The sequence below is a fragment of the Gordionus sp. m RMFG-2023 genome, chromosome 4 (assembly GCF_954871325.1).
Source record: "Gordionus sp. m RMFG-2023 chromosome 4, tfGorSpeb1-WG-v2, whole genome shotgun sequence".
Taxonomy (NCBI): domain Eukaryota; kingdom Metazoa; phylum Nematomorpha; class Gordioida; order Chordodea; family Parachordodidae; genus Gordionus; species Gordionus sp. m RMFG-2023.
Window position 1 is genome coordinate 21819760 of NC_088778.1, and position 24941 is coordinate 21844700.

General features: G+C 26.6%; 1 protein-coding gene across 1 annotated transcript; it reads left to right on the forward strand.

Annotated features, from left to right (window-relative positions):
• LOC135928718 (DNA mismatch repair protein Msh6-like) lies at window positions 1–24106 on the forward strand. Its single transcript, XM_065465174.1, has 20 exons — window positions 1–35; window positions 79–253; window positions 680–789; window positions 2543–2764; window positions 2912–3054; window positions 6988–7289; window positions 7587–7839; window positions 8304–8468; window positions 13095–13252; window positions 13360–13591; window positions 14039–14195; window positions 17122–17267; window positions 18564–18760; window positions 19296–19426; window positions 20146–20315; window positions 20494–20669; window positions 21072–21249; window positions 23230–23384; window positions 23659–23938; window positions 24102–24106. Exons 1-20 carry the CDS (start codon window positions 1–3, stop codon window positions 24104–24106), a joined length of 3390 nt encoding a protein of 1129 aa, XP_065321246.1.
• Window positions 24107–24941: the final 835 nt, after the last annotated feature.

Consider the following 24941-nt stretch of genomic DNA (forward strand, 5'->3'; position numbering starts at 1 on the left):
ATGGATGATGAAATTAATATTTTATCTCATAATAGGTACACATATTTATTTTATGTTATATAAATTACAATTTATAAGAAAAAAAAGAAAATTGATTTATTCAGAAGACGAAGATGATGATTGTGTTTTAGAAAAAGAGTTTACAAATTCAGCTGATAAAAATAATAAGTGTTCACAAATAAGAAATAATCAAAGCAGTACTTTTAAATCAAATGATAATACAAATTTAGCTAAAAAATCACCTGCAAACAAGGTAGTTAAACTTTTTAAAAATAAAAAAAAGATATTGTAAATTCAAGCTTTATAAATTATGATTAAATCTGATATATTTAAATAAAAAGATTATTCCATCTAAAGGATAAATTTAGCTAAAAAATCACCTGCAAACAAGGTAGTTAAACTTTTTAAAAATAAAAAAAAGATATTGTAAATTCAAGCTTTATAAATTATGATTAAATCTGATATATTTAAATAAAAAGATTATTCCATCTAAAGGATAAATTTAGCTAAAAAATCACCTGCAAACAAGGTAGTTAAACTTTTTAAAAATAAAAAAAAGATATTGTAAATTCAAGCTTTATAAATTATGATTAAATCTAATATATTTAAATAAAAAGATTATTCCATCTAAAGGATTAATTTTTCATCTTCTATATATAAAATTTATATAATATAATAGGGTAAGACAAATTCCAAAGCAACTGATAGTTTACCTAAACTTAGCAAACCATTATATGAATTTAAATTTGTTCATCAAACATTGGAATGGCTTCAACCAAACAAAAGAAAGTATGGATTATACATAAATTTTTAAGGAAGTAACAGGACAGGAATATAGTTAAATAATTTGTTCATCAATTAACTTTAAAAAAAGGATTTAGAATCTAGGGGGCTGACAATATTTAGATTTAAAATAAACTTAGAATGTTCTTTCATATAATTTAATTTAACATGATATATAATTATCTAACCCCCTTTGAATCTTAATTTTTTCATAATTTTAAATAGGGACTATATCAATATATATTGCATCAGATTGGGGCCAATATTTTTAAATATTAAGTCCGGTCTCTACAAAAAAAACCAAACCTTTCATTTTTTTAATTACTATTTATTTTAAACATAATTTTCTAATAATAAAATATTAAAATTATAATAAAAGAAAGTTTATTGCTAAATTATCTGTTAGTGCAAGAAGAGAAGGATTTTAGATATTGAACTTGTAAATGAGATTATTAACTTTTGGGAATAAAAAAACCTGGTAATGTAGCAAATATTCCCTTGGCCATGAGATATGAAAAATTTAAACTTTGATGTTTTTATCTCATAGTTAACACTTACAATTAGAATTATATATTTTACAAAAAATAATGTTTTTTATGACATTGGTTTAACATAGATGGTAAATAAAAAAATCAATATAAATATTGGTTTATTATTGATTTTATGAATACCAAAAAATATTGAATTGAATTGGTGGAAAATTTGATGATTGACACAGACCTTATTTAAAAATAAATAATTATATATGAAATAATCAATTTAAAGTTATCCAAGATCTGGGGTTGAACCCTAATATCTACTCTTTTTTGCTGAAATGGATTTGATATTACATTTGGAGTCCCCCCACCCCAGTAAAATTAAACGAATAATTTTTATTAATATAATTTAACATTGGGTGTAAGAGAGATTCAGTGTCTTAAACCAAATTAAAAATTGACCAGACTTGCCTGATCCCAAATAAATATAGTTTATGTCAAAACAGGATATGGAATTCATGGGGAATTTCTCAATTTTGAATCATTGAGAACGATTTTTAAATTCGAAAAATCTTATTTGATTGTATATATATTCCAGATATGTAGGGTATTCAGCACAGTGTATTTCACGCAATTTTTCCATCAACTTTGGAACTACAAAAATACACCATGGGTTATTACAATATGATACGAAATTTAAAGCATGGGTACTTACAAGTTGGAATACATACCTATTAAATCAGATTTTTTAAATATAAATCTACTTTAGTGAATAGTTTAAAGTTGAGAGATTCCAAATTTATATGTTCTATGTCTCGTTATGACACATATATCACGATTCTAACTTTAAACAAATAAAAATTTATTTTTATGCTTATTTTCCGACCGATTTTGGAAGAACTTTAATCAGTTTTGAATCGTATACTTTTCATTTTAGTTTCAAAAATTACCATTCTCTTTTTTTTTTGTTTTAGCTCTTTCTCTATATTTTTTAACACATTATTTTAATCTTAGTTCAAATAGTCCTTTATCCAACCTATATATAATTTTTATACTTAATTGGTTATTTATCCATAAATTTAATTTGCGAAAAAATATTTCACAACAATCAACTTGATAGATAATGCCCTGCTATTTTTATTTAATGGTTTAAACAATTTTCAAAGCTTAAATTTTAGCAGAGCTTATTAATATGAACATTTAACGTAATAACCTATTCTATAAATTTTTACCTTATGGAAGTTTCAACCTTATAATAATTATAACAACCCAATTTATCACAGAGATATAGAGGGTCGATGTGTCGATCACCAAGACTACGATCCTCGCACCTTATATGTGCCCCCTTCATACCTATCCAAGGCCACTCCCGCTCTCAGGCAATGGTGGAAGATCAAAGCTCACCGATTTGATTGTGTCCTGTTTTTCAAAGTGGGGAAATTTTACGAACTTTATCATATGGACGCCGTTCTGAGTGTTAAAGAGTTGGGTTTAACCTTTATGAAGTGTGGCGCCGCTGATGCTTCTAACGAAAATCTTTCTGGGGGTAAAGAAATTGAATACAATATGTTTAGAAAAATATATATAGTATTCGGGGAATGTTTTAATTAAATGGTTTTTAATACTTTGTAAGATGCGACACCCAAAGACAGTCTCGTATCTGCCCATTCGGGGTTTCCCGAAATATCTTGCGGTCGATTTGCAGACGCTTTAGTCCAAAAAGGTTACCGCGTTTGTAGGGTAGAGCAAACGGAAACTGTTACTGCAATGGAAAAAAGACGCGAGAATAGAGATGGTATTTTTTTTTAAAATTATTTATTTTCATTCATGAGAAGTGTTATTAAACTTCCCAATTAGGATCGATCTTTAAAAACGCTCCGACTAAGATTTTAGAATAAATAATATAATGTAAGTCTCGAGATTTGGCAAATAAAGGTTCATACCTTTCTGCCACCTATGAGCACATGCTTTCATAATATTATTTTGGCTAAAATCTTAATCATTGCCCGAAGGATGATTTATTAACCACTTTTTAATTTGCATTTTCTTAATGTAATCAACCTTTAAAAAATAGAAATGTATATGTCGTATTGGGATACAATCCCCACTATTCGGAATCTTTTTTTAAAAAATATTCCAAATCCCCATGTTAAATTATTATTTTTTCTTCCTTTTTTTTGCCGTCTGGCTGGCATCAGAAAATTTCATTTAGAGATATTTTATTTGTTATAATAAAATAAATGATATAAATTTTGAAAAAGAATATAATTAATGCCAAAATAAGGAATTTAAAAAGAGAATGTTAAGTAAATAGTATAAAATTAAGACATATAATGAATGAAAAGGAATAAGGTTAAAAAGACATTTTTGTTTTTGTTAATTTATATAAAATCATAAATATTTTCACATGAATATATATTTTTTAAAAATCCGAATTAAAAAAAATTATTGCAACAATTATTCAATGCACTATGACATTTCGTTGAACATTTAAGGTTGTTCCTGAAACACTCGTACCTTTTATTCATGCAACCCATTTTGCAATTGCATAACGATGTTTTCCCATAGTTTGTGACATTCCATGAAGTTCCTAATTATTTTTAGCAGTTGATTTAAAAAATAAATATATTTTATGTACATGTATTAATTTGGAGAGTATATGTAGTTACTATAAAAATAGCTTAAATTACCTATGATTGATATATCTTTGTTGGGAACTTCAAAATCATTTAATTCTATAGTTATATATAGACTAGAGCAATAAATGGTGTTGAAATTCTTCCCTGCACATGTTCCTATCCATATTTTATTTTGTTCAATTTTTAATACTTTCCCTTCTAAATATTTAGGACAGATAATAGTTTTATCTGTCATATTGATAGGTAATAATAACACGAGATTACCTAAGATAAAATTATGTCCAATTATTTGAGAATAAATTATGTTTTGACGCCCACGAATATTTAAATATGAAATAAAGGTAGGGGCCTTTTTAAAATATTAGAAATACTATTCCCAATATTATTGTTAGGGCTACTATTTTTCCATGTAATTTTATGGCCAACATTTTTTAAACACACTAGACAATTTGAAAGCGCGAATCTTTGTTTGAAATCTTTGCTATTTTAATAGCAATGTATATAGCGTTCACATAATTTTCCTCATTCTATAAGCAATAAAAAAAGTGACGGCTTATCTGTGAATATATAAATAAATATTTTTATTTAATATCCCCTATTTCCCTACTCGTTAAAAATAATTACATTTCCTTAATATCAAGGAAAATCGCTATCGATATTTAATTATATAAAATATTTAGATTTTAATGATTATATAAAAAAGATCGCCCTCGACTCAGCCTAATTTTTAAAAAACCTTACTTTTAAAATGGAGTTAATATTTTTCCGATCCAGTATAAATTTGTTAATTTTCAATTTTATGGCATACTTTTGATTTTTATAAATAGTTTAAAAGGAATTTATTGGTAAATAAAAAGTAGCGCTGTAAACATTTCTAAAAAAATCGAACGCGTTCACATTCAAGTTCATGTTCAAAAAAAAAGGAACGCGTTCACGTTCATAAAACCGCTCAAAATTTTATGATAAATTTTTATAAAATTTAATTTAATATAAATAAACTTTCTTTTTTTAATACAATATATTTTAGCCATGTTAAAAAATATTATAGTTTTATTTTGATAACATAATTATAAATAAAATATAATATAGCGAATAAAAAGATATTTTTATTTATAAAAAAAATTTTTCTTATTAAATTTTAATAACAATTGTTTTCAAAATATTTATCTGATAGACAGGAACACTTGGCAGTTAATATGGCATTAGTTTAAAAACGCGATCTACAAGGGCAGATGAGGGGATTGCGGTATTATACTTAATAAACAGCTCTTTTAACGTGAAGAATTAATTTAAATTGTTTGTTATTTGCAAAAAATTGATTCAACTTATCCTCCTCCAATCCATTCTCTACTCTCGACAAAAAAAGGATATCTTGAAATTAACGGTTCTCTAGGGTTTTCAAAGCATTTTTTCAATAACGCTATAAGTTTATTTTTAATAGGTTCGTTCTGTGGAAGTTTTATCAATGGCCATTGAAGTTTGAGCTGGATGACCATATTTGAGGCCACTAATTTTTTTAATTTAATAACTATCGTTATTGTTAGGGTCAAATATCCCAAATGCATTATTTCTTCAAATTTAATGATTTAATTAATAATTAATATTAAAATCAAATGTCTTTTTAAATTGGAATCTGAAGATTTTGACAAAATACTTTTTGGCCACATTTTACACTTGGTAAGCATTGGATTAGTTCCTTCAATATAGGATGTTAATGTAAAACATTTATCATATTTGGCCATAGTAATGATAATTCATTTGATTTTGGATTTTCAGAATCAGATGATGAAGATTAAATAATAATATCCATGCTTATGCTAATCTACTAAATTAAAATATAAACAATAATATTCAAATTAATAAACTATGTGTTAAAAAAATTGAAATGTGAAAAGGAAATACACAGCCGATTAAAAAAAATAAATAATACATTTTTTTAAAAAAATTCGGAAATATTAAATTTTTCAAATAAATAAAAATATTTTTAAAATTGAACGAACATTAAATTCGAAAGCGTTCGTCATAAATTACAACACTAATAAAAAGTATTAATATTTTAAATTTTATCACTTCACAGCCCTATACGAGACTAATATAATGTTTTAGAATAAAATTTAATCTAATAATTATATGATAGATATCATTTATATATCTTACCTATATCCTTAGGTTCTTCAACTTCAGGCAAAAGAGCAAGAAAAGACTCATAATTGTTAAATCTAATGTCATTTTTTTTATAAAATATAATGAATATTTTTTACCGTTGCAATCTGACTCTTCTGATTCACAAGTAAATATACCTCTGCTGCCAATAGTATCTAAAATTTGGGAAAATACTTAATGGAAATGTTATTTTATATTTTACCCATGTGAGTATATTTTAAAATAATTCTGAGGAGTATCGACTTTTTGTTGATTTGATATTGATATGGAATTCACAATAAAGCTTCGTTAAAAATATTTAAAAACAATAATTAATGATATGATTTTTTAAAAATTGATGTATGATAAAAAAAAAATTATATAAATAATTGTTATTATTAGTAAAGAGAAAATTCTTATTTTCTTGACCTTGATCGACCAATAATGACTCTTAGGCCTCATTTATAGTAAACGCGTTATAATCAAGCGATGCTTTATTTAAAAAAACAAGACAAAATAGGTATAATTTGTAAATATGTGGCGTCATGATGTTAACGCTATGATAAAATTTGAAAAATACATGTTGCGCGACATTTATATATTTAAAAATTATCAACTCTATGAAGAATCAGCTCTGATTTCTATAGCATAATAATGCTAAGCTTGAATATAGCGCCTTTGATAAATTTACTTAGTCTTATTGAACTCGAATTTATTATTTTATGCTCATATATGAGCTTTCTTTGTTTTTTTAATTTTAAATATAGGAAAATTAACTCGTTAAAATTTTTACGTTTTATGATTTCAGGTATTAAATCACTTTTTCAAAATTTCTCTCAAAATTTAGCATAAATTATTTTTTTTTATATAAAAATACTTTATTACTCAAAAATTAAAAAAAAACGTTCTCAACTTCTTTTTTTTAAAAAAAATACAAAATTCCCCAGGTTCGAAAGACAAATTAGTCAACAGAGAAGTTTGCCGTATCATGTCAAAGGGCACCAAAACGTTCAGCTACCTAGATTCCTTAGCCTTAGAGACCGTTCCGGATAATAGATATCTGTTGGCCTTGACCGAAATATACCTTAACCCATCTTCTCTCGAACAAAATTCAGTAAAATTGCAACCCTTAAGATACGGGATATGTTGTGTAGATACTACGGTGGGAAAATTTTACATTGGAGAGTTTTTTGACGATTCTCAACGATCAAGTCTCAGAACCTTTATAACCCATTACCCTCCTGTTGAAGTGAGAACTTATTTATTTCTTTTAAATGTTTGTCATTTAAATTATAAAGGTGTAATGACCAAATGAAAAAATTAAATAAACTAATCGTTACCAGAGAAAACACTATTGATCAAAATTATGATTTTATAAAGACATTTGGTATCATGGGTTAAACTTTTAAATTTCGATATCTCTAAGAAAGAGAAGGATGGAAATAATAAAAATATGAATCTTTTGTAAATAATTTTATATTTGACACATGATATTACAACGGAAATTTTAAATTAATTATGATTATACAATTAATTTTGATTTAAGGTGCTTTTTGAAAAAGGTAAAATAGCAAAAGACACCATAAAAATAATAGATCACAGTTGTTCTCACCCATGTTTGAAACAATTTTTGATAGCGGGTAAAGAATTTTGGGATGCCTCTACCACTTTGCAACATTTTAAAGAATATAGTTATAAATCATCCGATGTTGTCAATACTTCAAACCAAATTGGTAGGATGAATTTTGAGCAAAATCTGTTATCTTTAGATGTTGTTATCGCACAAATGACTGATCAAGGTTTAAAAATATAAGGAAGGAATTTCTTTCTTTCTTTCTTTCTTTCTTTCTTTCTTTCTTTCTTTCTTTCTTTCTTTCTTTCTTTCTTTCTTTCTTTCTTTCTTTCTTTCTTTCTTTCTTTCTTTCTTTCTTTCTTTCTTTCTTTATAATTATTACTTTGAGTTATAATCACATTTATTTTTCTCTAAAAATGCATATTATACCAATTTCAATCGATGCTATTAACATAATTTTACAACAAGGTAAAAAGAAAACTGTGCTAAGCATACAATTCACTTAACTATTGGCACAACTAAAATAATCTCTCTTTTGAACAAATCATTTCCTTGTTTGAAAATCTAGAAAAAATATTAATTTTTTTAGCATGCCTAAATGATAATAGCTACCACCCACTCACATTTCATTTATAATTAGAATTATAATCAAATATGTTAACAATTTTTACAAATTAATTTTACAATAAGCCGATTTATTAGCCTTAACGCCCAAGAAGGACTGTGCCTTGGCTTTAAAATCTTTAGGAGCTTGCGTTTGGTATTTAAAAGATTCGCTAATAGATGCTGAAATACTCTCCATGGAAAACAACGTTGAAATATATGTTCCCCCTACAGGCAGAATAGGAGATACTGGTTGACATTTGATATTAATATTTTATTATTCTTAAATATGTTAAGATTATACTTTTTTAAACACCAGTTCCTCATGTTTCATTATTAGTATTTAATGTCCTTTATGACCCTAGCATATTTTCCCTTCATGATAATAATTATACAAGAATATATAAATCAGGGTTGTGTGACCCGTCAAATATGATTTGGTTAATTGACGGTCAAATATAGTCAAATTCAAATAAATGTTTTTTAAAATATTAACCTTATTTTATATAAAATAGTAAAAATATGAATCTATGTAATAATAAATTATATTTTTTTAAATTCTATAATTAATGTTTCGCTCTCCTTGGCAGAGTTATCCTGATGTGATTTATATTCAATATTATCATTTTCTTTAATATTTTTAATCTATCTTAAGTTATGATATACCCTTACCAATTTAATAGCTGTCGAGATCTTCAATCCTTTTTATTTCTTCGAATGAATATACCCCCAAACCGACAAATTTCTTTCTGCTGATAACTAGGAATTGTTAGTAAGATATTACACTTTTCTTTATGTTCAAAGTAGGCAAAGCTTAGTGTTGTTAATCTGCTTGGTCGTAAAATATATTTCCCAATTTGTGCTAGAGCATGAACCTGGGGTTCAGATTCGAGGTTTAGATGAATAATGTTATTCCAAATAGTTTAAATAAATAATATATACCAAAAATATAGAAACAGCAAAATGCAATGGCATTTTCTGGGATTAGATAGTAAAGCCCTGCAAGCCACTCAGCTTACGGTTAAAAATTTTTTTAAACGAAACCACTTAGGGCTTAGAAATACCAAAAAATAGGATTAACATGAGTTATTCCTAGAGCTATAGCATCCTAGTTCAGAATTAGATACGAACTTTCTAACCGAATTTGTTTAATTTCATCGCTTAAACGTATTGATTTTTTTTCTAATTTTACAAACGTATCTCCTTAGACAAGTTATTATGAAATTTGAGATAAATTTTTTAATAATAAAAAACCATTTTATAGATTCGGAAGGCCGATAACCGATATTTTTTAAAAATGAAATGTCGGCCCGATCCAATATAAAATATCGGTACACCTTTAATTTAAATGTTATAATTAATTCAAGCGATAGATTTAGATAATCTAATAGATTTAGTGTCTTTAGCGGATATAGTTATCGGTATTAACGTGATGTGATAAAATATATTATTTATTTTCTTATACATACTTGCCTGGTAGGTATTGTAAATATAATGTGAAAATCCAAGTTTTATAGAAGGTGCTATATTGTATTATAGCTTTTATAAAAAATTTTAAAAATATAACAAATCAGTTAAAAATCAATCCTGTATAAATATTTGAAAAATGCCAAAATTTCAATATCTAGGGGCTAACTTCACGCTATAATATAAGGTTTAAAATTTGATTTCTGAAATAAATAATGGAGATAAAACTTAATTTAAGTCATCATTAGTAAAATTCTCTATCGTTGTACTTTAATTTTTTAAAAAAAAATTTTTTTATTTTTGGCGCCATATTTTTAACGGTCAATAGCTGGAAAACGATAATGGTACAAATTCTTAAAACGGTACAAATCATTCTCTATCGACCTATACACTTTTTATTTTTTAATTCAAAAGTTGGGGGGCTGTCGTGAAGTTGGCCCCCCATTTTGTTCTTTAAATATCTCAAAAACGGTGTTGGTACAAATCGAACTGGAAACGGTACAAATCGGGTACAAATCATTCCAACAGATAAATCATTGAAAATTCAAAAAGGGGGGGGGGCAACCACGGACCTGCCTGGAAGAGAAAAAATGGTTGTCAAATTGACTCCAATCCAAAGCACCCCAATTTAAACAAATATTTAAATGGTTAGAAAGTGAGATTAATGTAGAATAAAATAATAAACAAAACTTTAATTTATAATTAGAATATATAATAAGTTTTAAGATTAGTTAATGAGATTTATTTTTTCTTAGTTTTCGTTTATCTGAACTGAACCACAGGTCTAAGTCACAGGTTTCAATCCCGGGTCTGTGCTCAGGATTCATGGAGCTGGTTTAGTCGATTTTTAGACTCAAACCCCGGTTCTGGGTTTTACACAACCAACTAATTAACAACACTAGCAAAGCCCATTCCAAAAGCCTGAAATCTGATTGTTTTTAATGTAAGTTACTGTTTTCCACATATTTTGGCTATTAAATATAGCGCGTCTTTTACTTCTGAAATTTATATATCACTTAAAATATTTTGATTATCATCATCTTATGATTATTTATTGAATCCCCCATGTATTTATACTGTTTTTTTCAAACTTATCTTTAATTTTTTTCTTAAGGTAAGGGAAATTATAAAATCATGGCATGATTGAATTATGTGTAATTACGCACGATTTACGAAGGTTCATCTATCCGTTTATAAAATAGCTAAATGTTAAATATAGTTTAAAATTTAAAATTTTTTGTCCAAAATATTTTTAATTTAATATATTATTGGTAATTCCTTTCGGACAAATATCCAACTTCTTCAACAGCTTTCGGAGCCTTATTGCCTCCTTGTATTTGTTCCTTGCATTTTATTAATGATGCCATCTTGTTTGGATAATTGTACATAATGAATGTAACAAATTTTTTTTTAGACTTAAAATTTTTTTTATTTCATATTTAAAAATTATAATAAAATATATAAAATTACTAGATAAAAAAATATATATAAGTATCGAATGCTCTAAAAAAAGCTTAATTTAATAAGGAATATGTTCCTAAAAGCGAATATCATGTTGATTGAAAAATTTTGAGGCTGTAAATGAGGAGGATGAGTGGAAAAGAGTGAGATTTTAGGTAGATATAATAAATAAAAAGCATGATGGAATATGGTTCTTTTTAAGGTTTTGCATTTAAAAGAATGTTTTATCGATAATTTTTTCCGATATATTATTAATTAGTAATGGGAGCCCAAGAGTTGGATATCTTCTTTTTCAATAATAGTGTAATCTTTAAAAAAATAAGGTGGTATCTCCGGGTTGAGGAAAAATATTTCTGTTTTAGCTTTGTTTAACTGTAAACTGATTTTAATGCATTCTGTTTCGAGATGGCTTAGAGCTTTGCTTATCTGATGTGAATTATATAGTGTTTTAATAGCCAAAATATGTGGAGAACAGTAACTTACATAAAAAAACAATCAGATTTCAGGCCTCGAGTTTTTGAAATGGGCTTCGCTAGTGTTGTTAATTTGTTGGTTGTGTAAAACCCAGATAGTAATTTCTCAAACATATGCTTAGCAAATTATTATAAATTATATTGAGATCCAATAAATTTATAAATGATTTATTTTTTTTAGATTTGCAATTTATTTTAATTTATATTGAGATCCAATCAATTTATAAATGATTTATTTTTTTTACATTTGCAATTTATTTTATTTATAAATTTAAATTATAATAACTAACTATTTATAAAAATATATATAATTACTAAATAAAAAATATATAGAGCTTAATTTAGTAATGAGTGTGCTCCTAAAAAACAAGTATAATTATTTTTAAAAGTTTCAAGTTGAAGTGTTGATTGAGGAATATAGATTCGCGGTATTCTTTTGTTATTTTAAATATTTTTCGCGATAAAATTTAAAAAAAATTGTATGTTGATTGGGAAAAATTGATTTATTTGATATGACTAATGGCTGAAACATAAAATTATTGAGTTTTGAATATTTATAAGTTTTTTTTCCCCGGTAGTTAGAAGGTTAGAATTAATTGAGGAAGGAAAAGAAGAGACGCAGGTGCTCCCAAATAAACGATTTGCCGTTGGATCAGGGGGGTATAGGTTAAACCGTCGGGTCTGAGACCATCCTGTAATGAAAGGTTAGTTGGTTTGAGGATGTTGGGAATTTTTGCCTTATTAAATTCGTTATGGATAATTTTGCTTTATGAAGGAATGGCGACCTTGACACGGATGTGGTTAAGGCTGTAATTAGGTCATTTTTTAGAAGTTGACCTATTTAAATCCAATCCATTCAAATTTTTTATACCGATGAACATTTATTTTAAAATATGATTCTAATATTTTAATAAGAAAACTTTATATTTTAATATATTATAACTAAATCTATTCTTGAAGATACAAATATATATATATGTAAATAAATATAACTTAATTATTGATGAACATACTTTTAATACATATTATAGTGATCTGCATTGGGTCTAATTTTAAAAACTTGACCCAAACCTGAAATTTTTAAAAAATGTTTTGCCGGCCTGAATTTATTTGAATATAGAAATTAATTTTTTTAAAAAATTATTATACCCAAAATAAAAGATATATATCATATGGTGTTTAGTTTCTTAAATAAAATTAAATATTTTTATTTTACATAAAAAATTCAACATAAAATTGATAAATTTAGATATATTTACAAAAATTTCCAAGGCCCAACCAGGTCTGAATTTTTTTTAAAAATATTAGACCCGACCTAGTCTGAACCCGATTTTTTTAAAAAAAATAGGTTCACCAATAAGATTTTAGAGTATTTGGCTAGGTAAATAATTCTTCTGTCAATTGACCGACTTACCAACCCTGATATAATAATTATTATTTTTACTTTATATGCAAACCCGTTATTATACTTACAAAGATAAAAAGGATAATTTAAATGGCATATATTATCCTTCGACCGAATCTTCGATATTTAAACATACCAACAATCAAAAGAGTATGATTTTGGATGATATTACCTTAGCTAACCTCGATGTTATAAATCCGATTATTTCAAACGGTTCCGTTAACGATATTGTGGCTGTAAGTTATTATTGATCCTTAAAATAAAATATCCTTAAAATAAATGAGTCTTTTTGGGATATATAAATTAAGTTTTTTATGTTTTTTTCAAAACGTAAAAGCTATCTCTTTATGACCGATTGAGCGCATTGACTTCCACCTCTATGGGTAAACGTCTGCTGACAAAATGGCTTTGTTCACCTCTTAATGACATAATAGCTATCAATAATCGCCTAGACGGTGTTGAGGCTCTCGCGTCAGGTGGGAATGATAGGAAACTACTCGATGATGTAAGTTGTATGGCCAAAAGTTTGCCTGATCTAGAAAGGCTGCTTCAAAAAATTCATGGCTTGAGTAAACCAAATAATGTGATATTTTGTGAAATTTTTTATTTAGTATATTTTTAAGTGTTTTCATTATCTTATAAAATAGATTAAGTTTACACTTTTTCTATTTAGGAGGGCGTATTCATTTTAAAAATTTATAGTATTTGACTTTGAAATACGTGAGGGAAAGGTAAAGTTGTTCGTGCACAGATATATTGGCAAACTCTATTATATAGGGAAAAACCTTCCATTGGTGACAAAGTGATAAGATTGATTCCATTGAAAAAAGATGAATTGGATAAAGGAGTACATAATGATACGATGTTAAGAATAGAGCCTTGCCACTATAAAGGCAAATGGGAATCTAGATAAAGAAATAAATAGAAAGCTACTACAAAAAATAAATTTATTAATTCCTCCATTTAATAAACTTTTAAATGATATAATTTTTAAAAATTACATTTTTATCATTAAGGTTATAGTAGACCAGCCTCCCATCCCGAATCGCAAGCAGTCATGTTTGAGGAAGCGACCTATAGCAAGAGAAAGATTGAAGAATTCGTTTCAACTTTGAAAGGATTTAACACAGTTTGTCAACTCATTGGTAAGATTGATCACGAAAGAGTATCGAGGTTCATCTTATTTTTTATTCTCTTTATATTATTATTTAGTTAATATTTAACTTATTATATAAAATGATTATACAAATTATGATAAAAATATAAAATATTACTTATTTAAAATATAAATTTGAAAAAAAGACATAAACAAAACTGGGGTAATAAAAAAAATAATGAATTTTAAAATATGTTTAGTTTTTATAGATCAAATCAAAGCATGACCAGTACGCCTAAAATATTTTCTATTGAGAAAAAACATCTATATAAGTTACGCTAAATATTTATTCATCAGGGCCATAGCCACGGAGGGGAACGGGAGGGCAGGTCCCCCAGAAAAAATCTTTGGCCTAAAAAATTTTTGTAATTTTTTAAATATTTATTCAAAATACATGTCTAGTTTGTAAATTTCTTTCTATCCTGTTTTATTTTTATCCAATAATAACATCATTGATGAACAAAAGCAAATCAAATTAAATAATTACGTGAAAAAAGATATCCATGGAAGGCTAAGATTATTTCTATAATCCTGTATAGAGGTCGAGAATGGTTGGAGTACAGTGTAGAAGCTGACGCTACTTTTTGTTTTCCATGTAGGAAATACTTGTGTTACCAAAGTGATGAATTTAAACAAAAGGGATTCAGAAATTGGAAAAGTGCGTTAGCTGCAAATAAAGGATTGCTAAAACATGAAAGCTCAAAAGCTTATTTAAATTCAATAACAATTTAACATGATAAAAATCTAAATATAAATAAGGATACTGAGATAACAATGATTTAGGCAAGTCAACAAATTAACCATAATCGTTACTATCTTAACAATATTTGATTTGATGCTATCTATTTCTTACCCTACAGGAGCTACCTTTTCGTGGGACTGGTTCAACAAACGGATGCTGCAAATGATGAAAACATAATTTATTCTTCTGGACTATTTATATATAACAATATTTTTATGCACCATCCAAAAAGCTTCTAAATTAAATAAAATTATGAAATTTATTAAAAAATGCCGAATATACATCACCCCAGATTCAAAACGAAGTAATATTTATTATATCTCAGATAAATGTAACAAAAGTGAAATGACTTTTTTTTTGTTTTAAGACTGATGAGACTAAGATGTATCAGGTTGTAAACTGAGCATAATTATTCGCTATATTTTCTCTGGAGAAATCCAAGAAAATTCAATAGGAATTATTAATTTACAGATTCTTTCTACTGAAAGCATTACTGATTGCATTTTAGAGCAACTTAGTGAGTTAAATATTAATCCAACGAATATAATAAGCCATGCATATGATAGTGCAAGCGTCATGTCTGGCCGAAATGAAGGAGTGAAAACCCTAAAAAAAATTAATAAAAAAGTTCCTTTTATACATTGCTACAACTACAAGTTGAATCATGTGATACAAAATTAGTATAATAATATTGTTTTCATTTCTAATTTTTTTAAAATTTATCCAATAATATTTTTAGACGCTTGATGTATCCTGTAAATATGCGAGTCATAATCTTAAGAGACTTTTAGACCAGAGGTGGACTGGCCATTTGGAAACATCATGAGAATTTTGAGGCCATTGGGGAAGTATTATTTTACTTTTCTAATACAAATCTTAATTCAGTGGTTTCCACTCATGATTCATTTGAAGCCTTTGGTCTTTTATCTCAATGCGTCAATATAAATTACGTTATATTAGTCATTAAAATTATGAGATATTTATAACAATAGATCCACTAAATAAGTATCTATAATCAGTAATTACTAATCTAGTGGATGTTAAAAATTGCATTGATTCCACGTTCAATATATTGAAAAATAAAAGGCTATAATTCTTTTGATTTGATTAGAATTAAGGCTATAGCAATATTTAATCTCACTCCCCAAAAAGCATCAAGAGTACGTAAAACGCCTATAAATTTTTAAGATCTTTTGGTCGAGGCCAAATTGCAATTTGATTGTGGAAAAGACTCCAATTGGAGTTCTTTAAAAGTGAATTATTATAAAATTATTGATTACTTTGTTGTTTGTTTTTTTTGATAGAATTACTCAAGATGATTATAATCTTCTATCATGCTTTATACATTGTCCCCCTTTCACTCTGTTTATTTTATATCAGATAAAATGGCCATATTAGAATCATTAAACTTAAATTTGGAAACATTACATCATGAAATGAAAATAACTAAAGGATTATTAGCTGTAGATTTAAAGAAACACATAATTTTGAAAATATCCTAAATTAGCATCATGCATTTAAAGAATTTTATAAAAGCTACTCAGCAACCATCTTCATTGGGATATCAACGGATTCTTGTGAGGCCTCGTTCTCTACACTAAAGAAAGTTCTATCAATCACTAGAGAATCGATGAAAGATCAACGTAAACAAAATTTAGTAGACTTATAAAAAAAAGAATAAAACGGGATTTATCTTTTAATTCATTTATGTTAAAATTTAAAAATAAAAATCGTCGTATTATATTATAGTATTATAGTATTATTTGTATATTCATATAATATTATTTTGTGTATTACATGTCCAATTTTTTAATAAAAATAGCAAAAAATTTCTATGAATGTTTAATTATTTGTTTTATTTTTAAAAACAAGTGGTTCCCTCAAGTAAGCAGGTTTCCCCCTAGCTATAAATTCCTGCGGCCCGGTTAGTCATACAAATTTTTTCCAAATTGTAATAGCTATTCTCAAAAAATTGTGTCATTTATCTTTTAAAAATGGACACTGTTTTTAAAAAAGTCTTGAGAACGCTATGATGCTTCAAACTCCCGCAATATAAACTTTTTAGCGTAATTAAATATATTTTAATTTTAAACGTTATATTTTAAAAAAAAATATTAAAATTGTCAAGCTTATTTTTGTTAGAATATGGAATTTCATTTTTTGAAATTTTGAGTCTAATTTAACCATAATATATTTTACAGCTCAAAATTATTGTCAGATATCCTAAATGCCAAAAAGAAAGATGGCGAAAATGTTTGGACATTTATTGACAAATTTATCAATGATTTTACATCCAAATATGATTTTGAGAAAGCCAAATCGAACGGAGTGTTGATACCAGAACCAGGTTATTTAATATATATTATTTAAAATATTCTATAATCCTGCCGTCAAAATATTTTTTTGAGTTATGTAAAGTTTATAATTTGTAAGTGCATGATTTAAACAATTATATCAAAATAATGCAAATTTTGGCAGGAAATCATTAATAGCCCTTTGTTTTTCACTAGTGGAGACATCAATGGCCTTTTTATTCAAGGGTTCTAAGCTAAGTTTTATGGAGTTCAATATTATTAAAAGGGTTAAATCCTTATATATTGTTTTGCTATACTAAGTGTTAATCAATGTTTTAGCAACTTTGAACTCATCTAAATTTTTAAAATAATCTTAGGAATTGCTAATTTTTATTTTAAGGGAGACTTACCTCTCCTTTATAACGTCAATATTTTTTAGATAGCTATTTATTTATCACTATCATCCAATTTTAACTTACCACGACCTTTTCTTTCCACGGTCTAAAGCAAGATTGGCAAGTCTATCAAACAGATTAAACATTTGATCCATCAAATACTCTTAGATAGTATTTGGTAATAAATATATTGATAAATATCTAAATACTTTTTTGAAATATGGTAACATATATTTTGTATATATTTTTCAATTATTCTTACAAGCGATTTAACACATACCAGCATTGGCCAAACAATGTGGATGTCGTAAATAAAATGTATGGAATAAATATTGATTTTTAAAAAAGCTCTGTAAGCACGAGTTGTGAAGGAAACTCTATGTTATACTTATATCAGTCCCATAAAAATTACTAATGGAATAGGATATTATGGATGAAAATTGTAAATTTCTCTACTATACTTCAACATCTAACTACGTTACTGTTGAAAATGCAAATGGGTAATTATATTTTGTCTCACGGTAAAAATAAAATGTTTAATTTAAAACATATAAATCGTGCCATTATCCAATATTTTCGCCATCTAAATATAATAAAAATCCAAAATATGTTGGAAATGATAATGAAATTGAAGAAGATCTCAATATGATACAAGAATCACACGCCATAACCTAAGGATGTAAAATAAAATAAATTACCTGGTAAAGGGAGCTAAAACGAAATTTTACCATAAAGAATGAAAATATTAATTGTGAATGTTATTTTGTACATTTACTATTCTACTAATATTTACCATTTAAATTTGGTGGATCAATTACCCATCTGACCGAATCGCATTTTGATTGGCTAAAATTGCAGCCATGATCTAGCTAGAGTTACATTAACTTCATTGTAAACCTGGACATAAACTAATTTTTTTAAAAATAGTATGATTTCAATATAAACTACTAAAAGGGATCGTTCCGGAATATGACGAAGCCGATGAAAATGCCAAGATACTCGAGTTAGATTTGCACAAATATTTGAAAAAACAAGAAAAGGCCATCAATTGTAAATTGGTTTATTGGGGAACTGGTAAGAATAGATTTCAAATGGAAATACCCGAAAGTCATTATAAAAAGGTTCCAGACTATTTTGAGATCAAGAGTCAGGTAAAGATTTTGTTATAGGATCATGTTAAAAGGGTTCAGGAATTTTAATATATTTAGCGGAATTTAGCTAGCAAAAATTAATCGGAGCCGATTTTCTGAGAGTGGGTTAAAACCCGCCCCGGTCCATATTACCACGGGTTTGATGTGTTCTACATAAATCGGTTCTTGTTTAATCTGTAGTCTTAAGATTTCGAAGCAAACAATTATAAATTTCTGAACTCTTATTAGGATTTACAGCCTGAAAATATTTTTGCCATATATTTTGGGCTCAACTCTACAAATTTTACAATTTATTTAACCGAAGAATACTAAGAGTTTTCTCTCCATTTTGTTTTTTATTGCGATGCATGCATTCCTTTTTTATTATTATTGATTAATTTAATCAGAGTTGAGATACTTTTTAAATGGATCTAGATATGTATACAACCTTTTTATATTTAGATACTTTAACTTTTTTTAATCATTAGCCGTTCACTCGTTAGTTATGATTATAAATGTAATGAAAGTTTTTTTTGCTATCTATTTTTGTTCACAGAGAAAAGGCGCTAAAAGATACAGGACAAAAGAAATAGAATCAATGCTTCAAAGTTTGACTGAATACGAATACAGAAGGGATCAGGGTTTATCTCAATCTATGCGAAAGATTTTCGCGAAATTTGATCAAAAGTTAATTTAAAATTTATATATATTTTTTAGTTTTCTACACAAGTTAATTTCTCATTGGCAATCTGATTTACATTTTAAAAGTAATGCTAAATTATTTTATTAGGGGAAAAAAGTAATGAATTACCAAGTTTTAAATTGATAATTGCTGAATTTTACATTAAGAGTGTCCAAGTTTTATCTGCGGCAAAAATGATTTTTTTTTTAATTTGAACTATCATTACCTTTTATATTTCCCTCCTATAAAATAAAAGTTTTTTAAAATCTCTTAGACTCTATACTGATTCTAGTTAAGTTTGATATTTATGATCTAAAAAGCTTTTGAACTATGACACCCTATTTGAAATGTTTTAAATGTTTGGTGGCATTATTATTTTTCGTATTTTTTATGGTTGTTTTTTTAACCTTTTACGCTGTTTAGTCGAATCTAAATAGTCAGCTAGTTAGTAATGAGTCAAACCAAGATGGCCTTATGTATTTTTAAAATATAAAATTTAAAAAACCAAAATATTATTTAAAAAAACATAGTATTTTAACATTAAAAATAACTTAGAAATATATGTTTGAGAAAAACCTAGCATATTAAAAACTGAGCATATAATTTTTTCTCCTTCTTCTCATATCAATAATATTACACACCATATTAAATAAGCAATGAAGATAATAAATATAATTATTTTTAATATATATTTTCAATTAATGCTTTGATTTATAATCTCAAGCTCAGATATATGGAATTTTGCGGTTCACGCCATTAGTCGACTGGACGTATTAATAGCTTTCGCAAGATACAGTTTTTACGAGAAGGACTCAAACTCAAACAATTTTTGTGTAGAAAATCGATGCAGACCCATAATTGTTACAAAAGAAAAACCTTATATAAAAATCAGAGGTTGTGATGTGTAAAAATGAACGAATTATGATTAAATTTGTTAAATTTTATTCTTTTTGTGATAATTTTTAAAATTTTCTAATGTTTTGCTATACATATCGTAATTTTCTATTGATTATGTAATAAAAATAGTTCATCTTTAAATTTAACAAATATAATATACCTTAATATATTTTAGGTTCATCACATCCTTGTCTCAATTTTAACACTTTTTCCGGCGGGGATTATATTCCAAACGATATAAATATCAATTGCGAGGAGACAAAATCGTTGATAGTTATAACCGGACCCAATATGGGCGGTAAATCAACTCTCCTTAGACAAGTCGGTCTTGTCACTATTTTAGCTCACGTGGTAATATTTTTTTTAAATTTTGCTTTAGATTATATAAACGAGGTTTTAGATAATTTGGAATATAAATGATGAAGAAGATTTAAAAAAAATATTTAAAAAAAAACAAGTAGTAATGCTGAGTGTGGAAAATATTTATAATTTTCACTACAGTTATTTGATTGATCAAGAATAATTATAAATCGCTATATATGCTAATGCCAGATATTTTTACTGTTCCTTTTTCTTGTATGGTAAGGTTTATTACTATAAAAATAAGAAAATATATCTCAAGCTAGAACTATTAGGTAGCAAATAGTAACTTATATTTATTAAATAAATATCAACTTAAAGTTAACGTTTGCATCAATATTATTCTGAAAAATATTGAAATATGACTAAATATTTCCTAATTTTTTAAACAAGGGATGTTACGTTTCAGCAGAATTTTGTGAAATGTCATTAGTCGATAGGATATATACACGATTAGGAGCCAAGGATAACATTATAAAGGGGGAAAGTACATTTTTTGTCGAACTCAAAGAAACATCTGCTATCTTGACTCACGCCACAATTAATTCTTTAGTTTTGATGGACGAATTAGGTATATATATATGGTGAATTCCATGACAAATAAAAAAATACATTTTCAACCCTACCCTCTCAGATTTTTCTAAAATTTTTACAAGAGTTTGTATATGTTATAACTAACAAAAAATTTTTTTAGCCTCCAACTCCAAACATGGGCCGAGGTATGAGCTTTTAAATGTCGAAAAAGTACATAAAATGCACTACCTTACATTATGGATGTCTTTGAATATAATTAAGCTAGAGGCTTCATTATTTCTTTATATAGCTTAATAATAACCCTATAAGTTAACATAATGTTAAATATTTTTTAAAATTTAAATATCAAAAATCGGAAATAGAAAACGGAAATGATCATAAAATCAAATCATCATTTTTTTCATATATAGCTATAAAATTAGTTAATAAACATACAAAATATCAAGTTGGGACGAATACAGGTTTAGGAGATATGGCATTTTATGATCAGTCTATAGCAAATATTCTTAATAAATATTTGATTAATCAATAATTGTAATATAAGCCAAAAGCTATCAAACATTTTTTGTTTAATATAAAAGAATAGTTATTTAAGATCTAGAAAAGAATTTGGGGGGAAAGGTCTTTGGTAATTCCTCAAAAATATCTAAAAATATAAATCAATTTTTGATTATAATTTTATTGAAGTCAAATATATATTGTAAATTGAATAATTTTTACAATATGAATATAATATAACTTTGACCCCACTAGACATAAAAGCATGAAACTTTTTTATTCTAGGAATGAGTAAATGACCTTTTGTACAATACATTTTTTTCATATTCATCTTTTACATATGCATACTTAATTCCAGTGATATTTGTCTTACAAAAATTAATTAAATCTAAGATGTTTCATTTATTCTCATATGGACTCTGAAGGTAGTTCTTTCAAACTTTTAGTAATGTTTGCCATGGGATGTTACGAAGAAATGTCATTCCTCCTTGATTCCAAAATCAAGTTCATGATACCCTAGATTATAAATTTTATTCGTATATTGAGTTGCTACACCAACAGAAAAAAATCATTCATTTTTGATAAATTTTGAATCAAGAAATCAGTCATTTTGGTTTAAAGTAAAAATATAAAAAATTGGTCTAAAATGTTTATCCAAGTTGAATGAATAAAAATGAAGATAATTGTGAATTTTAGGAATGAAGTAATTGTATTAGATTAAATAACAATAGCCCCACCTCCTCCTCCTCCCCATCTTTTCCAATTTTTTATTCAAAAGAATAATAAAAGATTTATAGGATTTTAGCTTTTCTTTCTTTCTTTCTTTCTTTCTGATTGAATTAATGATTTATCGGATTTTCACAATTAGTTAATGATTAAAATAACATATTCTAAACCTGGGCTCTGCCCAACTTGAAATTTTGAGTATTTGTTAATTAATTCTTTAGCTAAACATAAAATAAATTGAGATATAAAAAATGCCAATTTGATTTTATAATCATTTCCGGTTTTTGACATTTAAATATTTTAAATAATATTTAACTATAACTTTAAAAGCTTACCATTAGGCTGTATAGAGAACTTTAAATAACTTATAATTTTATTCAAACATATCTAAAGTTAAAGGGAGTGCGTTTTTCTCAAAATGCCCCATTTTTCAACTTTAGAGACCCATATCTCAGCCACTGGTTGGAGTTAGAAGCTAAAATTATTTTTTTTACTTATAATATTTTCAAACTAGTAAAAATTTTGAAAAATCTGAGTAGGTCAGGTTTAAACACATGTTGATTTGTCATGGAATTCACCATATATAATTTACATTATTTCTTCAAATGTTTAATTTTCTTTAATAATGTGTAATTTTAATTAGAATAATATTTTTTTAAAGCGAGGTCTCAATAAAACTATTGTAAAAATCACTACTTCATTTTATTTTAAAGGTAATTCTCGAAAAATAATTAATAAGGGCGTCACTTCAGCCTTTTACACATTTTTTTCCTTTTTATATGCATGTCGAAAGGAAGGGGTACTGCTACTTATGATGGTGTAGCGATTGCTGATTCCGTTATAAAATACATTCGAGATAATATCAAATGTAGAACCTTATTTTCCACCCATTATCATTCGCTTGTTGACGAGCTTAAGCATCGAGACGACGTTTCCTTAGCTCATATGGTTAGCACTTTTCTTTATAAAAATTATTTATCAATTTAATATAATTTGATTTTTATGCGATTTATTTGATCTTTTCGATAAAGTATTAAAATTTGGAAACATTTACTTGACCACAATTATAAACTCTCAATGATTTAGATATGATAGTCACCTGTCCCTCTATTTTATATCCCGCTTATCCGAAATTTTGAAGTTAGGGAAGAACAATAGAGAATTAATATTTTAGTCAAAACTTATTTTTAATATTTCTAATACCTTATATTTTTATTTAAAGGCATGCATGATCGAAACATCCGACGATTCCTTATTTTGTCATGGTGATCAAGAAAATGAAAAGGATATAGATCAAGAGAAGGAATTATACCCCGATAAAAACGTCTTGACATTTTTATACAAACTAAGCCCAGGGCCTTGTCCTAATAGTTATGGGTTTCATGCTGCCCTATTAGCCGGCATGCGTTACGATATTGTTAACAAAGCCTATAAAGTGGCAAAAAATTTTGAAAATGAATTTGTCATACATACTAATTTTAATCGCTTACTACAGTGCATTGGTAACATTGACGTTAAAAATATTTCAAAACCCTCAGATGATTTTGACGATTTAGTGATGATCTGCAAAAATATTCAAAAAATAAATTTTTTAATTTGAATTACTAAATAGTATTTTTATAACCCCTTATATATAATTATAACAAATCATTATCATATTATTAGGATAATTAGTCTTTTATTATCTAAAGTTTATATTAAAAATATTTAACATTCTAAAAATCGAAATATTTAGAATTATCATTAAATCATATTTATATTGATTCTGGCATTACGAAAATCTTAAAGCTTAACAATTACCGAGAAGATTTTCGATTGCGACATTGGAAATCTTGTATGAACCTATAAATTATTTTAGTTTTATTATCCGCATCCTTTATATGTTTGAATTATATTTTTTGTTATTTTATTTCGTTGTTTCCTTTCGATTACAAAGGCTAAATTAGCCCTGGCCAGATAAATGTATATTTGTGGGGGGGGGGGGGTATAAGAATGTACTCCATATTATATTTTGAATTTCTGATTTTCTCTCTACTTTCTTAGAGGTCACCTCGTATATGTGACGGTTGATTGATCTTTATATTTAAAATTTGCAATTTTTATCATAATTGGTCATCTGAATATTTTATTTTTCTGATAAAAAGCTCTTCAGTGCATTTTGAAAAGATAGGAATTAAAGAAGAATTAAATTATGTAACCTAACAAAAAATTCTAAAATTTTATCTATCATATATATGGAGATCAAGAATCGTATGGACTCGCCAATGTGGTTTCATAAATTGGAACATATTTGTATTAGGGGTCAATTCGAACCCACTAGGGAAAATTTTCAATCAGTTTTTCTTTTTTGACCCGACTCATATTATTTTACCCAATCTGACCTGTAAAATATATTTTGTACAATTTATTCAGCCAGATCTTAAAATCTTTTCTCGTGTTTTTGAGCCGCGCATACCATAATATATTTTTAATTAATATTCTTTTTGCAAATATTATTTCGAAAGA

Coding starts and splice junctions, on each gene's coding strand:
- LOC135928718 (XM_065465174.1), top strand. CDS start 1: ATGGATGATGAAATTAATATTTTATCTCATAATAG. Junction 254..679: donor AAAAATCACCTGCAAACAAG/GTAGTTAAACTT, acceptor ATAATATAATAG/GGTAAGACAAATTCCAAAGC. Junction 17,268..18,563: donor AGTGTTGATACCAGAACCAG/GTTATTTAATAT, acceptor AACTACTAAAAG/GGATCGTTCCGGAATATGAC.